At 41.5% G+C, this 15,149-nt stretch overlaps 1 protein-coding gene across 3 annotated transcripts; it reads right to left on the bottom strand.

Moving 5' to 3' along the window:
* Window positions 1–9,103: 9,103 nt before the first annotated feature.
* Window positions 9,104–15,140, bottom strand: LOC107457883 (myosin-binding protein 3). Of its 3 annotated transcripts, none has more exons than XM_021126680.2 (6): window positions 13,907–15,140; window positions 13,589–13,810; window positions 13,387–13,515; window positions 13,216–13,317; window positions 11,687–13,111; window positions 9,104–9,767 (listed from the first exon to the last, which is right to left on the bottom strand). In XM_021126680.2, exons 1-5 carry the CDS (start codon window positions 15,012–15,014, stop codon window positions 11,730–11,732), a joined length of 2,943 nt encoding a protein of 980 aa, XP_020982339.2. In that variant the 5' UTR covers window positions 15,015–15,140; the 3' UTR covers window positions 9,104–9,767; window positions 11,687–11,729. The 3 variants fall into 3 exon arrangements, with proteins under 3 accessions (XP_020982339.2, XP_052107696.1, XP_052107697.1); XM_052251736.1 differs by having other exon boundaries at window positions 13,216–13,311; XM_052251737.1 differs by lacking the exon at window positions 13,216–13,317.
* Between the last annotated feature and the right edge of the window lie 9 nt (window positions 15,141–15,149).

Below are 15,149 nucleotides of genomic sequence, written 5' to 3'. Positions count from 1 at the left end.
GGGTATTTATAGGTTAGGGGGGATATGGGTTCGGTTATGGGGAGGGGTGGGGGAGAAGTTGAATTTGAATTTGGGTTGTTGGAAGGAGAGATGGATGGGATTGATGAGAGTTGATTGGATAGAGTGAGAGGTGGGTTGAGAGAATCAAGAGAAATGATGGGTGATGGGATGGATGAATGTGGATGGAAAAGTGGGTGAAAGAAGAGAGAGAATGCATAAAGTTTGAATGGGTAAAAAGTGGTTGGGATCCCTTTTGGACGTTAACGTCCAAACCAAGAATCCATCTCTCGAGACTAAACGCCCTCTTTGGCGTTTAGCGCCTGCAGCGTGTCCTTTCTAGGGTGTGCTGTTTTCTCGCTAAGTATTCTTGTTCTTGTTCTAAGTGCTACACATGATCACAAAAGTTAGAAAAACTAGGAAAATTATGAAAATCAATGACAAATAAAAATCACCAAAAGAAAACTCAAACTAAAAAAAAAACTGAATTTGAAATAGAATTAGACTAAAGGATACTTGTGGTTGGATTGCCTCCCAACAAGCACTTCTTTACCGTTATTAGCTTAACGGTCAGCTCTTTTAAGAAAGAGGATCATAAGGGCTCAGATCTTCACCCCTCATGGTGAACTTCTTTCATGTACTCGCATGAATCAGCTCAACATGCTCCAAAGATAGGATTCTGTTCACAGTATGCGGAGCTCTAGACCCCCTCCCTGACCTTCCATTCCCTTCTTTACAACTTGGTTATCTTCCGCCTTGTCTTCACTTCGCAGCTTCCTTTTACTCCTTCAGAAGTTGTCCACCTCCTCAACCAATGGGGCTTCACCCCTGATTCGTCCGAACACCAGGGAGGCCGAGCTTAAGCACTTCCGAGCAAGCCGTCAACTGGGAGGAAGAGCTTCACGTCGGCCAAGGTCAAACACCGCGGCGGGAATACCTGCAAAAGATACTCCGACGCTCAAGTTAGTAATGATCTCAGAAAAGAGAGAGAGAATAATTAAGTGAGAGTGAGATAAGTGAATCTGAAGATTCGTAGTAGAACCTGACTTTTGCTGAGGATATTGGTTCGACTTTATAGGGATTGTTTTACCGTTTTCGTGTGGATCAGTCCTAGTTTTTAGGTTGGTTACGATATTCTGTTATTATGTGATTTGGCTTGTTTGAGCACGTGTATTATTGCTTCAAGTGGTTGAGGCCGAGCTTATCTGCGCACCTGCCGAGCTTATCGGGCGGTTGGCGCAACGTCGGCCTCAAAGTGTTTGATCGCCGAGTATGCCGGGTGACCGAGGATGCAGGTAACGTATCATAGCCCCCAAGCTAGCCTTGGTGTGGACAGGACTAAGGCGAGCTTTCGGACCAAGAGTACTGGGTCCTCGGTTGCCGATTTTAGCTATCGCGTATGGTCCTTGTAGCCCCCAAGCTCGTCTTAGTGGGGTGTGTGAACGTTGTGATGTTGTTGTAACATGTTTTTCTCCTTTTTGTCTTAGGTGATCGGTGCACGAATCGTGGCTGTTGGTCGAGCTGAAGAGCTTGCTCTTGAGAAGGAGAATAAGTCTGCTTTAGATGTCACCCAGCTCTCCATGTCTTTGGAGGAGAAAGAGAAGACTATCACAGAGCTGTCGTCTGATCTGGCTGAGGAAAAATGCCTTCGGCTTTCATCTGTAGAGGAGGTGAAGACTATGAAGGCCGAAAATGTCTCCCTGGGGTCAAGGGTTAGGGAGTTACAGAATGAAGTATATGAAGCTTTTGCACAAGGATTTGATCGTGCTGTCTCCCAAGTGCGGGTTCTGTTTCCTGGTTCGGATGTGGAGAAGCTTGATGCGACCAAGGTGGTTGTGGGTGGACAGCTTGTGGAGGATGAGGCTGTTGCCGGGAGCGAAAGTGAAGGATCTAGCATAGGTGATAAGGCAGAATAGGCTTTTATTAGTTTGCTTTTTTTGTTTTGTACAAGGTGTAGTGGTTTTTAAACTTGTGACGGTTTTGTTTCTGTTAACCAACTCCGAATATTAATCTTGGCAGCGGCATTTTGTGTTCCGAGTGTGTAGCTCGGCTTGATTATGACTTATGTCGTTGAAATCAATTTTTGTATTTCGATAAGTTATAATGGTACGTTGTTATTGAAAAAATGATTGTGTGTGCGTATTGAAGGTGGCGGTAGCCATCCTTTGTCTAATCGAATTGTCAATAAGGAGAACTGAAGTAATTATAAGGCTTGCGTTTGAATGAGGTTTTAAGATTTTGTTCGAATAACCTGGTGATTGCTTGTGTTTGTTTATATTTGCATGTGCTTCTCCGAGTATTATTATCGGAATGTACGCGTTGTTCTCCGAGTATGAAGCTCGGATTAGCGTTCAAATGTTCATTAGTTAGAATTGTTGGAAATGTCAGTATGTACTTGTCCGAGCATTATGCTCGGCATGCGCATGTTGAATTCCGAGTATGAAGCTCGGATTTGGTTAGAAAAGGCTTTGACTTGTTTTTTTGTGGCGGAGATTTTCCGAGGAATAGGCTCGGCTCGTGATGTTAGGGTTCCGAGGTTTATACTCGGATTATTCGAGGTGTCCACTAGCTCAAATGTATGGTAACTATCAAAATGAGAATCGTTTTGATTGCTCATTAGGTTGTATGATTACAATGATTTGTTGCGTCCGGCCTCATTAAAACCCTCTCCGAGTAAAACCCATGTATTTTGGGAGAAAACCTTCGGATGGGAAAAAGAGTACCATCATTCGCAGATTACAGACTACATCATGACTGATATTTCCTTAGGGAGGAGACGTTCCATGTCCCTGGGAGTTGATCTCCTTGTATGGTTTCGAGCTTGTAAGCCCCCTTTCCGAGATTTTGGAGTACTCGGAAAGGTCCTTCCCAGTTTGCCGCCAATTTGCCGTGTGCTGGAGGTTTCCGGGCTTCCTCTGTGCGCCTAAGTACGAGGTCTCCATTGTTGAAAGACCTGCGAACTACTTTTCTGTTGTGTCTTTGCTCTAGGTATTATTTTCTGGCTCGCTGCTTTATGGCAGAAATGTCTCTTTCTTCTTCTACGAGGTCTAATTCGGCTGTCCGAGCTTGTAGGTTATTCGTTTGATCATAAAGCTCGGTCCTTAATGTTGGGACGCTGATCTCTACTGGGATAAGTGCTTCTGCGCCATATACCAGTTTGAAAGGAGTTTCTCCTGTGGCGGTTTGAATGCTGGTATTGTAACTCCATAGAATTTCTGGAATGAGGTCGGCCCGTTCTCCCTTAGCGTCGCCGAGCTTTTTCTTTAATCCCTGCAAGATAATTCTGTTAGCTGATTCAACTTGTCCGTTAGTTTGCGGGTGCTCTACTGAGCTGAAATGATGTTTGATGTTAAAGTTCGTTAGAAAGGCGGCGAGCTTATGATCTGTAAATTGTCTACCATTATCCGAGATTATCTCTCTTGGGATACCGTATCTGCATATGATATTTTTCCATAAAAAAGATCGTACTTTTTCTGCTAAAAAAGATCGCACTTTTTTTGCCGTTATGTGTGCTAGTGGTTGTGCCTCTATCCACTTAGAGAAATAATCTATCGAAACCAAAAGGAACTTTACCTGGCCTGGCGCTTTCGGGAAAGGTCCGAGGATGTCTAATCCCCACCTATCGAAAGGCCAGCTTACCTCTATGGTATGGAGTTCTTCGGCCGGAGTCTCTGAGAGTGTGGCATGTTTTTGACAATTATCACATGCTTTGACTTTTGAGATGCAATCTCGCTTTATCGTCGGCCAATAATATCCTGTTCGCAGGATCTTTGCTGCTAAAGCTCAGCCACCGATATGGTTGCCGCAGACTCCTTCATGTGTTTCGGCCATGACATCCTCGGCCTCCTCATTGCTAATGCACTTGAGTAGTGGTTGTGAATGCCCTCGTCTGTACAGAGTGTTTCCTAGCACCGTATAAAAGCTTGCTCTTCGTCGGAAGAGTGGCAAGTTCGGCTCGTCATTTGGTATAGTGCCTGTGTTGATGTAATTGAGAAAAGGTATTCGCCAATCTGGGACCTGTGTAATACTCAGAATTGTATCCTGCTCAAAACTCGGTTTGTCAAGTGTTAGCTGGGACAGTGCCGACGTGTTTTCGGCCTGCCGAGTTGTGGCTAGTTTAGATAACACGTCGGCCCTGGTGTTTTGTTCTCGGTTTACATGAATAATATCAAATTCTTTAAATTTTGAAATTAGATCCTTTGTTATGAGCCAATATTTCTCTAACAAAGGATCTTTTACCTGGAATTCGCCCTTTATTTGATGTACCACTAACGAGGAGTCGCAGTAGGCTGTTATTCGAGGTATTTGCAGTTGTAGGGCGAGCTTTAGTCCAGCGAGTAGGGCCTCATATTCTGCTTGATTGTTGCTTGCGTTGAAGCGGAACTGTAGTGACTGCTCGGCCACCACTTTGTCTCCTTCTTTGAGTAGTATCCCAGCCCCACTGCCTTTTTTGTTGGATGCTCCATCTACATGTATGGTCCAACTGACTCCTGTATTATATGTGTCATTGGTCATCTCTGATATAAAGTCGGCTAGCACCTGTGACTTTAGTGTTTTCCTTGATTCGTACTGAATGTCGAACTCGGAGAGCTCGACCGACCATTTTATTAATCTGCCGGCGAGCTCGGGTCTGGTTAGTATCTGCCTTAATGGTTGGTCCGTTCGTACTATGATTGTGTGGCTCTGGAAATAGTGCCGCAGTCTTCTTGCTGTTGTGATTAGTGCCAGTGCCAATTGTTCTATCTTTGGGTACCTTGTTTCTGTTGGTTGCAGCACCCTACTGATGAAGTATACTGGGTTTTGTTTTTTCTCTGTTTCTGTTACTAGGACCGAGCTTATAGCATGGTTAGATACTGATAAATATAAGTACAATGGTTTACCTGTCTCTGGTCTTTGGAGGATTGGTGGTGATGTTAGGTTTTGTTTGAGTTCGGTGAAAGAGTTCTCACATTGGTCTGTCCATGCAAATTTCTTGCCTTTGGAGAATGTTTGGAAAAAATGATAAGATCGGTTTGCCACTGCAGGTAGGAAACGAGATAAGGCGGCTATTCGTCCTGCTAGTTGTTGGACTTCTTTTATCATCTTCGGGCTCGCCATATTCAGTACAGCTTTGCATTTTTCTGGGTTGGCTTCGATGCCTCGCGATGTTAGCATGAATCCGAGGAATTTCCCTCCTTGGACTCCGAAAGCACATTTGTTCGGATTGAGTCTCATGTTGTATGCTCGGAGTTGTTTGAAGATTTCTAATAGGTCGTCACAGTGTGACCCCTGCATGGGTGTTTTGGCTACCATGTCATCTACATAGACCTCCATATTGCGGCCTATCTGATGCTGGAATACTTTGTCCATCAGCCTTTGATATGTCGCACCTGCATTCTTTAGGCCAAAGGGCATTACCTTGTAACAAAAATTCCCATGTTCTGTTATAAAAGCTGTTTTGCTTTGGTCTTCTGGGTGCATTAGAATCTGGTTATAGCCAGAGTATGCATCCATAAAACTCAAAGCTTTAAAACCAGAGGCGTTATCAACTAATTTATCAATACAAGGCAACGGATAAGCATCTTTGGGACAAGCTTTATTTAAGTTTGTAAAGTCGACGCACATGCGCCATTTACCTGAGTTCTTCCTTACCATTACCACGTTGGACAACCATGTGGTGAAACGAATTTCTCGGATGAAACCTGCGTTGAGGAGCTTTTTGGTTTCTTCTAGTGCTGCTTGTTTTTTCTCCTCTCCGAGGTTCCTTTTCTTCTGTGCTACTGGTCGGACTGTTCTGTCAATTGCCAGTTTATGGCAGATGACTTCTGGGCTTATTCCGGGCATATCATCTGGTGTCCACGCAAAGAGATCGGCGTTTTTGCGCAGTATCTGTATGAGTTTTGCTCGGTCTTCCCCTTCTAATGCTTCTCCGATGTATGTGTATTGATTGTCATCTGTCGTTAGTGTTATTCGTTGGAGGTTGTCCATTGGGCGAGGTCTTTCGCCGAGGTCTTCTCTTGGGTCGAGATCGGCTAGCACGGTGGTGTCAGCCGAGCTATGTATGGATTGGACCTGGGGCCAAGTTATCTTTCTCGCCTGGTCCTTCTTTAGACAAGCATTGTAGCACTGCCGAGCTTCTTGGTGGTCGGCGTGAACTGTAGCTATCTTGTTTCCCTGCACTGGAAACTTAACACACAGATGTAATGTGGACACCACCGCTTTGAATATATTCAAGGCGGGTCTCCCGAGTATAATATTATAAGGGCTATAACAGTCTACTATTAGGTATTGAATATCGATGGACTTTGACATAGGGATTTCTCCCATGGTGGTCTTTAGCCATATGTGTCCCATGATGGGGACTCTCTCTCCGGAGAACCCAATTAGCTCTCCGGAGGAGGGTTGTATCAATTTTTCTGATAATTTCATTTTTGTAAAGGTAGAGTAAAATAAAACATCAGCACTACTACCTGGATCTAATAGTGTCTTTCTTACCAACAGTTCTCCGATTTGGATTGAAATTACCACGGGGTCGTCGAGGTTAGGGCTTGCCGATTTGAAGTCTGCTTGGTTGAAGGATATTGTGACATCCGACTCTTTGTCTTTCCTTGGTTGTATGGTTCCTTCGATTGCCAGCATTGCCCTGTAACTTCGTTTCCTGGCCGAGTTTGTTTCTCCTCCACCTGCGAATCCTCCTGATATGTGGTTAATGACTCCCCTTGGTGGATCAGGAGTCGTCCTCTCTTTTTTGTCGTCGGTCTTTGCTTGCTTATGCTCTATCCTATCCGAGTTTCCTCCTCTGCCCTTCCGGGTCTCGATATATTTGTCCAAGAGCCCTTGGCGTGCTAGTCTTTCCAGGAGGTCCTTCGCGACGATGTAGTCATCCGTAGTGTGACCGAACTTTCGGTGGAAAGCGCAATGCTTTTTTTTATCCATGAACCTTTGATCCTGGTAGTTTCCTGCTCGGGCTGGTGGCTTTATGATTTTGGCATTGAGGATTTCTCTGATAATGTTTTCTCTTCTGGTATTGAATCTGGTATATGTGTTGTATTTTGAAGCGGGCTTGGAAGGTTTCTTACTGTCCCTGTTGACTTGCGATCGGAAAGTTCTTTCTTCGTCCCTCCGACTTGGTTGTTTGTCCGATTTTTGGGCTTCTCAGAGTTCTTCGATTTTCATTTGACCTGCCGCCCTTTCTCGGAACTCCTCTAGCGTCTTTGGCTTTGTTATGGCGATGGTCTCCCGGAATTTACCAGGCCTGAGGCCGGCTTTGAGGGCGTGCAGGTGAACGGCTGGGTCCAAGTCTTGGATCTCCATGGTAGCGTCAGCGAATCTGGTCATGTAGTCTTTCAGGCTCTCGTGCTGGCCTTGTTTGATGGTGCCGAGATAGTCCGATCCGTGTACATAGATTCTCGACGCGGCAAAGTAATCGATGAATGATCTGGCAAGGTCTTCGAAGGAGGAAATTGACCCTTCAGGGAGTTTAGAGAACCAGAGTAGTGCGGCACCATCGAGGTAGGTTGGGAATGCTCGGCAAAGGACGGGCTCGTTCTTAGGGCCGTTGAAAAACATCATCGATTGGAACTTCTTTATGTGGGCTCGGGGGTCGCCGAACCCTTTGTACGGTTCCAGGGCGGTCGGGAGAGTAAAGTTTTTCGGCATCTGATAATTTGTGATCTCCTCAGAGAAGGGGTTGTCGAGGGTGAGCTTCTCCTTTGGCGGGGCGATGTTCAAAGGGTCTGTAGCACCTTGAGCCGAGTTTTTGGAGCTTTCTCCATTGTTCTGAGTAGACAACTCGGCTATTCTTCGTACTTCCGCCTGTAGCTCGGCGATTCGAGCCAGGAGGTCATCCTGTGAGAGTTGTGGACTTTCCTTGTCAGCCATATCCGAGGATCGGGAATCCTGCAAAATAGGGTAGAAGACTGAACAAAGAAAAGAGTGGGGTTAGATGTACTCCGGCCCCACGGTGGGCGCCAAGTGATTCGTCCGAACACCAGGGAGGCCGAGCTTAAGCACTTCCGAGCAAGCCGTCAACTGGGAGGAAGAGCTTTACGTCGGCCAAGGTCAAACACCGCGGCGGGAATACCTGCAAAAGATACTCCGACGCTCAAGTTAGTAATGATCTCAGAAAAGAGAGAGAGAATAATTAAGTGAGAGTGAGATAAGTGAATCTGAAGATTCGTAGTAGAACCTGACTTTTGCTGAGGATATTGGTTCGACTTTATAGGGATTGTTTTACCGTTTTCGTGTGGATCAGTCCTAGTTTTTAGGTTGGTTACGATATTCTGTTATTATGTGATTTGGCTTGTTTGAACACGTGTATTATTGCTTCAAGTGGTTGAGGCCGAGCTTATCTGCGCACCTGCCGAGCTTATCGGGCGGTTGGCGCAACGTCGGCCTCAAAGTGTTTGATCGCCGAGTATGCCGGGTGACCGAGGATGCAGGTAACGTATCAACCCCCATCACGACCTTCACCGATAGTCAGCATGAAGAGATATACTTTTCGGTTTAATGTAAAAAATTTCTAAACCCGGCATTTGTTTTTCATTTCTAATTTTTGGTTCATTTTGTATTAAACCTGATAAGGTGAGGCCCTGTCCAAAGTGAGTGGTGTTTTGGATCTATTGGAATAAATTGTGACTCAAAACAAAAAAAAAAAAGAAATTGTGATTAGAAATCAGTGATAACGACGGTAGCCTTGTTCACCAAAAAAAAAAAAGAGGACAGTGTAGTGGGTCTCTCTAGTCTTTACAAAAGTTGTTTGACAAAGATTGTTAATATGTACTGTGTTTCGAGTGTAATAACCTTCCGCTTAAAATAATAATATTGATTGTGGAACTGAATTGAATTCAAGTATTTCGAATGAATTAGTAGAATTACAAAATCAATATTTAAAATATTTATCAAATGAATTAAAATCTTTTAGTTGACAACTTTATTTTTTATTAACATAACCTTATATATTTAAATAATAAATATACTTATTCATTAAATTATAAAAAATATCCAAATATAGCCTTTTAAGCGTTCAAGAATAATAATAAAACACAAAACATATCACATCATAACACTTATTATATAAACCAATGAGAATATTAAGCTCAAGAGTATATGAACATTTTGCCCAACAACAAAAGAGACTACTTAGCACTACAACTAGTCTTGAGTTATTGACCAAATCGTCACTCAAGCGAGTAAGCAATATGAACTAATTAAAGCAAAGACGGCAGATTTAGCCTTTACCATTTTATACCATTTTATATTACACCCTATTTTGAAAAGGACAGATACAAAAGAAAAAAAAATTCACTCTTTTAGTCTTTACCATTGAGGCATTGACAACCATAACTCCCAAATAAATACACATTATACAAGATGATGGACGCATGATTTTTCTATGAGGTTCCGAAGCACCCATTCCCACCTACTTCTCCTTCCCAACCTAACAATGGATAATCAAAGGAGATGTAAAACAACGATCTTTGATGTATTAATAATTTTTTAACTTCCTAGATTGATTAACTGAATAGTCGAGAGACCAAAGGTTCTCACACCATATTGCAAAATTTTGGCCTTTCACACAATTTTGTCATTTATGTGGCTCAAATCGACACCTTAAAATAAAGATGAACTTGAACTTCGTGGTTTGCATTTTGTACTAGTTTCAACAAACCATGGCATTGGCATGACACCATAAATCTCTCCCGCCAAGGAGAATTTTTTCCTAATTGTTTTTGCAACAAAATTTGGTACCATGAAGTGTGACATATTCATCATGATCCAACAAAAGCAATCTGCAAACAATAAAAAAAAAAAGAGAAATCAGTACTTGGAATAAAGGTAATTGGATGTATAAAATAATTCCATTATTTTTAATAGAATATATAATGATTTTAATTTTGATGTACAAAATACCGTCATTTAATTATATCCATTTTTTTAGATGACTATTAACATAATCACTGTAAACAATAGTTATTTTTACTGATATAATACTATCATAATTAATTGGATGTGCATGTAAAATTACTTTGATATAGAAAAGTTTTCAAATGATCCAGTCACTTTTACTGGTACTTTGCTATGCCATGCTGCAGTACTGTTGAGATATATAGTTAAAAATGTTGACGGTATAGATTTATTGAAATTATTATGAGCTAGAATCATAGAAGGATGGTGTAAGCTCTTCCCTAAACCTGTTCAAAGCGTGACCTGGAAAGCAACAGGGGTATTAACATTGAGGGCGGGTGTCTGTGTGTTGTCAATTTATAGAGCGTGAACTCAGCTCACAAGTGGAGCCGTTGGAGTGAGTTGGGTGTTTTTGGACTAAAAGGCATGGGCCTTCGATTTTTTTTTTACAAGTATCACGATTGATTGGGCTATGTGAGATTTAAGTATTGATGGTTCTTTCATTAGTAATGTTGTGGAGCAAAGTAATCCTAACCAGAGCCAAACACCCTCACCGCCTTATTCACTCACATGTTCTTCCAACCCCATTCTTGAATCAGAAAGCAACCCTGCGAAGCCTACCCTCTAGACTCGAAAGGCGGAAACGACAACTTGTTCTTCCAAGACCCTACTAACGGTGAAAGTTGATGACCTACTCAACTGACGGTAGAGGCAATAACATATCAACGCCCACCACCCCAAGGACCGGGGGTTGTTTCGTCTTTAGCTACTGTCAGGAAAATGATCGCAGGAAGGCAGCGACTAACCTTCAGACGGGGACGACCTAGCGCGACGACGTTCACGCGGCACTGGTGAGTGCCTACCTTTAGAGACAAACGGCTCGTCTCGGCGTGAGCAGTCAGCTATCTGACGGTGACGATATGGGTTGCATGCGACACCACAACCGCCGTGCTAGAGGTGACACATCTTCAGGGACACAGTGTCCAGAAAGACATCCACAAAAAAGCAAGACGATGAGGGGTTAGGCCATCCTCCAAGATTCCACGGGTGGCTGCTTACCATAAACTTGGGCATTGGAAGATTTTGGAAACGACAACATTTTGGATTTCTTACCTAAAATAATTTAACCTTGCCCTACAATCTTTCCATGCATCATTATTATTACGGGCTTGATTTTCTTTCACTAAATGCATCAACAAGACACCAACACCCTCATTATTCCAACAATGTCAACAATGACATAAAGACCCGCAAATAAAAAAAAAACCATCTAAATTTTTATACATGCACTGATTCCTTTAAGTTTGCTCTTCTTAGGCCCATTGTCTCCCTGACAAAAAAAATCAAATAAAGCCCAATTGGACCCAGATCGTATATCAGCTGGCTCAGATGCAACTTGGCTTCATTTTTTCTTTAAGCTGATTCCAACTCTCCGCCCCTTGTGGTCACTTTTCACTTTATTCCAAGGATATCAAGGATATTACACAACGTGCTACACGACAAAATTGTAACCTGTAACCTTACCTTTGGATCATCAGAATTCCAGTAAAGGTGACTGGATCATTTGAAAACTTTCCTATGATATATGATGATATTTTAAATAAGTGTAAATTTCAATCATTTAAGTAGCATATTGTTTTCATCAAGTGTAAATTTAGTCTTAGTAAATATCTCGTTCAAGTTTTGATTTGAAGAAATTTTTTCATAATCATAAAATACTTTCAATAGAAAGTGTGATTCTATTTAAATCAATACTAATATAATGAGTACGAAATAATTTTCCGTTTATCTGTGAAATGCATACCTTATAGTTGATTTCTACATGTCTATGGTTGCTGAATTCTACTTCACATCAATGGATCAGTGCCCAAGTTCTTCAATCTGTGTTCAACGGCTTTAAGATCACGAAGATGTTGCAAAATTTCTTGAAGCAGACCCGTTCCTTTGTCACCGTTCTGTATAGAGCCCACACAATTTTGCAGAAACTCTCTATCAGATTCAAGAGCTTGTAACCGCTCATAAACACGATCCACTTCTTCTTCAACTGAAACCTTTTCAATTGCACCAACTGAATCTTGCACATCTTCAACTGATTCAGGTTTCATGATTTGTGTATGATCAAGTGTGTATGCTTCTTCCTCGTTCTCATTTTCCGCGGCATCTAGATATGGTAGCAGCCTTTTTGCCAATGATCCCATTGTTCTTCTTTGAATATTTTGTTTATCATCTGAAAAATTATGCATATTTTCCTCTGGACTGCTATAGTTGCTGCAATTCTCATTCAATTCTTTGTCACAATGTGTTGATGAATGCTCAGTTATTTCGATATCATCGATGAATTCTTCGCTCTCTTCGAGATTCATAATCTTTTCCTCCAATTCTCTTAGCTGATCAAGAATCAAGGCTCGCTCTTCTTCGAATTCGGCTAATGAATCATCAAGAACACTAATATGTTTCACACAATCCAATGCCATCTCTTCCAAATTCGAAACACCATCAGCAGTAGTTGCCTTGTTGTTCAAGTTATCTTCTTCTTCTTCTTCTTCTTCTTTGTCCCTTACTTCGCGGTTGAGATCAATGGATATATCAGAGGAAGAAGAAGAGTCTCTGCTTCTTGTGGTTCCATCTTTCATTCTTCTCAACAGCCTTATCTTCTCTTTCGCCTCGTAATCCACGACCTTCTGTCTATACTCTTCCAGTTCCTTCTCAAGCTCTTGCTTCTCTTTTTCCCTTTTCAACATTAGCTCGTTCAAAAGCTGCAAAGCTTCTTGATCATACTCTGCTTGTTCTTCCATCATTCGCTGGTATTGCAGCGCTTCCATCCGCATCGCGGCCTTTTCCTCTTGCAATCTTGTAATCATTGCCATTGTTTGATTAGCAGCTACAGCGGATGCGCTTCGCTCTTCTTCTAGTTCTTGATATATAGCACTCAGAGCCTTTCTTTCAGATTTTAAAGCTGTTTTTAGATTATCAATTGTTGATATTGGATCGCCATATTCTAGCTCGCTCGCAACGCTGCCATCCATTGAATCCTCAGCTCCTAATTCTCTTTGCATCAATTTCCTATGCGCATATTGCAGGCCATTTACAGAACTGGGAGTTTCAGGAAGTTTATCTTCATCTGCTTCACATGATTGATGGCTTGTTTCTTCATGATTTTTCTCGGCTGAGTTTGTTTTCTCAATCATTTCAGCATAGTCATTATCTTTTGCAGCTTCTTTATCTGAACCTGCATTGTGAAACCATGAATAGCTAAGAATTTCTATATTGAAAAGTTACAGAATTAGAATGAAACAAAAGGAAAATCAAAGAGTAAGGTGCAAGAAAACTTGCATAGGTTATTCTGAGAAATGAATTTATCAAAGGCATTGTCAACTCCATCATCATTCACAATCATTTCAGCATAATCATTATCTTTTTCACCTTTATCTAAACCTGCAGAACTTAAGTGCTTCAGAATTAGAATGAAACAAAACGAAAAGAGTAAGGTACAAGAAAACTTACATAGGTTATTCTGAGAAATGAATTCATCAAAGGCATTAGCAACTCCAGTATCATCCTCGCTTTCTGAAGATTCATCTTCTGCTATGCATTGACATGAGAATTCTTGTTCTTCAGATGGAGGCAAATTATCTGTGTAAGCAATTGTTGAAGTCACATAAAAGATTGAAATGTTAGTTCTTATAATTTATGTAATTGTTTGTACCTGTTGGATTTTTGTGTGATTCTTCCATATCATCTTCTATATCATTGTCACCATTGGATAAAATTTGAGACTTGCTTAGATTATTCTGAGCAATGAATTTTTCAAAGGCATTTCCAACATCATCATCATCATCACTTGTTGAGGATTCATCATCCATTGAAGATTCATCTTCATGTGAGCTTCCATATGAGCAAAGTGGTTCTTCAGATATAGGCAAATCAACTACATGACCAAAAGGTTATTTCTACTATTGAATGAATTTCACTTAAAAAAAGAAAGTGTAAAAGAAACATGAAAAAATCATGAACATTCTTGTACCTCTAGTGTTATTTTGTTCTTCTGAGACAGCTTCAACATTGTTGTCTTCATTCGACGAAGTTTGAGCTTCTTCAAAAGTAAAAAACTTCTCTCGATGTACCTTTGCTACTGAATCCTGTTTCAACTCTTCAAATTCAAAAACTATAGAATTCTCCAAGCTTGATTCAGTTATATCAAACCTTTCAAGTTCATCAATCTTGCATGGTTCAAAAGGCAAAGAGGTAATAGAATCTATGAACTCAACAGGTATCAAGCGATTCGTTTCGCATTCCACATTGTTCTTGAAGTGTCTATCGATGACTTCAATTGATCTATCTTCCCAACAATTGATAGAACCATTAGGATCCAGCTTGGTGATGATGATAAGATCATCTTTTTCTCCTTCCTTTTCATCAGAGTGCAAGTTCGAGACAGAACTCGAACGATCCTCTGCCACTTCCCTGAGGATAAAACTCTCAATATCAGAAAGTATCTGATGCACATCATCATGATCTTCTTCTTCTTCTTCTCCATTGTTAATCTCAAACTCAATGTCTTTATCAGCTTCCTTTTCATCATGTATTGATTCTACAATGAAAGAGCCTTTTCTTGCATCTCCCCAAGAAGGCTTCAACAAAAGATAAGGAGGGTAAAGCTCTCTCCTCAAGCTCTCATTGCAGCAGGAGCATCTCTTTGTGTCATCATCATCACCGTTTTCATGACTAATCCAAGAGATGAATGCGATTCTGTTGTGTCCAATTCCAACTGAGTTTTCGTGCCGGTTCGGCCTAGAAGCCAAGCAATCCTCACACATGTGCTGTGTCTCAGCAAGCTTTTTATGGTTTGAACAGTAACCAAGCTTCGAAATCTCAGCTGCATGAGACTCACAAACAAGATCCTTATCCAAATTTCCACTTTTTCCATGCTGCAAGATGTGATCAACCCTTGAGCACCAAAGGCATGGTGGTTGGAGGCCAACACATTTTGCAAATCTTGAGATGAGGTAGCTGAACAAGGAGTTGAGGAGAAGAAGTACTATGAGGATCCATTCAAGAACTGCATACACAAGAATCACCACAATTTTGTTGGTGTTTCTGTGTAGCATGCTGGCAAACTTGTTGGCGGCCATTGATGGTTTTTGTTTTTTGGTTTTGTTTCCAATTTTCCGAAGCTTTGTAGTTTCTTTTGCATATGTGTGTGTGACTGAAGAGTGTGGAAGAGAATGTGAGAAGAGAGAAAAGTGTGGGAAGGGAAAAGAAAGAGC

Source organism: Arachis duranensis, chromosome 7, assembly GCF_000817695.3.
Source record: "Arachis duranensis cultivar V14167 chromosome 7, aradu.V14167.gnm2.J7QH, whole genome shotgun sequence".
Lineage (NCBI taxonomy): Eukaryota > Viridiplantae > Streptophyta > Magnoliopsida > Fabales > Fabaceae > Arachis > Arachis duranensis.
Note: the sequence above shows the minus strand (reverse complement) of the source record. Positions and strands in the feature narration are given on the sequence as shown.

Coding starts and splice junctions, on each gene's coding strand:
- LOC107457883 (XM_021126680.2), bottom strand. CDS start 15,014: ATGGCCGCCAACAAGTTTGCCAGCATGCTACACAGAAACACCAACAAA. Junction 13,811..13,906: donor AGAACAAAATAACACTAGAG/GTACAAGAATGT, acceptor TTGGTCATGTAG/TTGATTTGCCTATATCTGAA. Junction 13,318..13,386: donor CATTTCTCAGAATAACCTAT/GTAAGTTTTCTT, acceptor TAAGTTCTGCAG/GTTTAGATAAAGGTGAAAAA.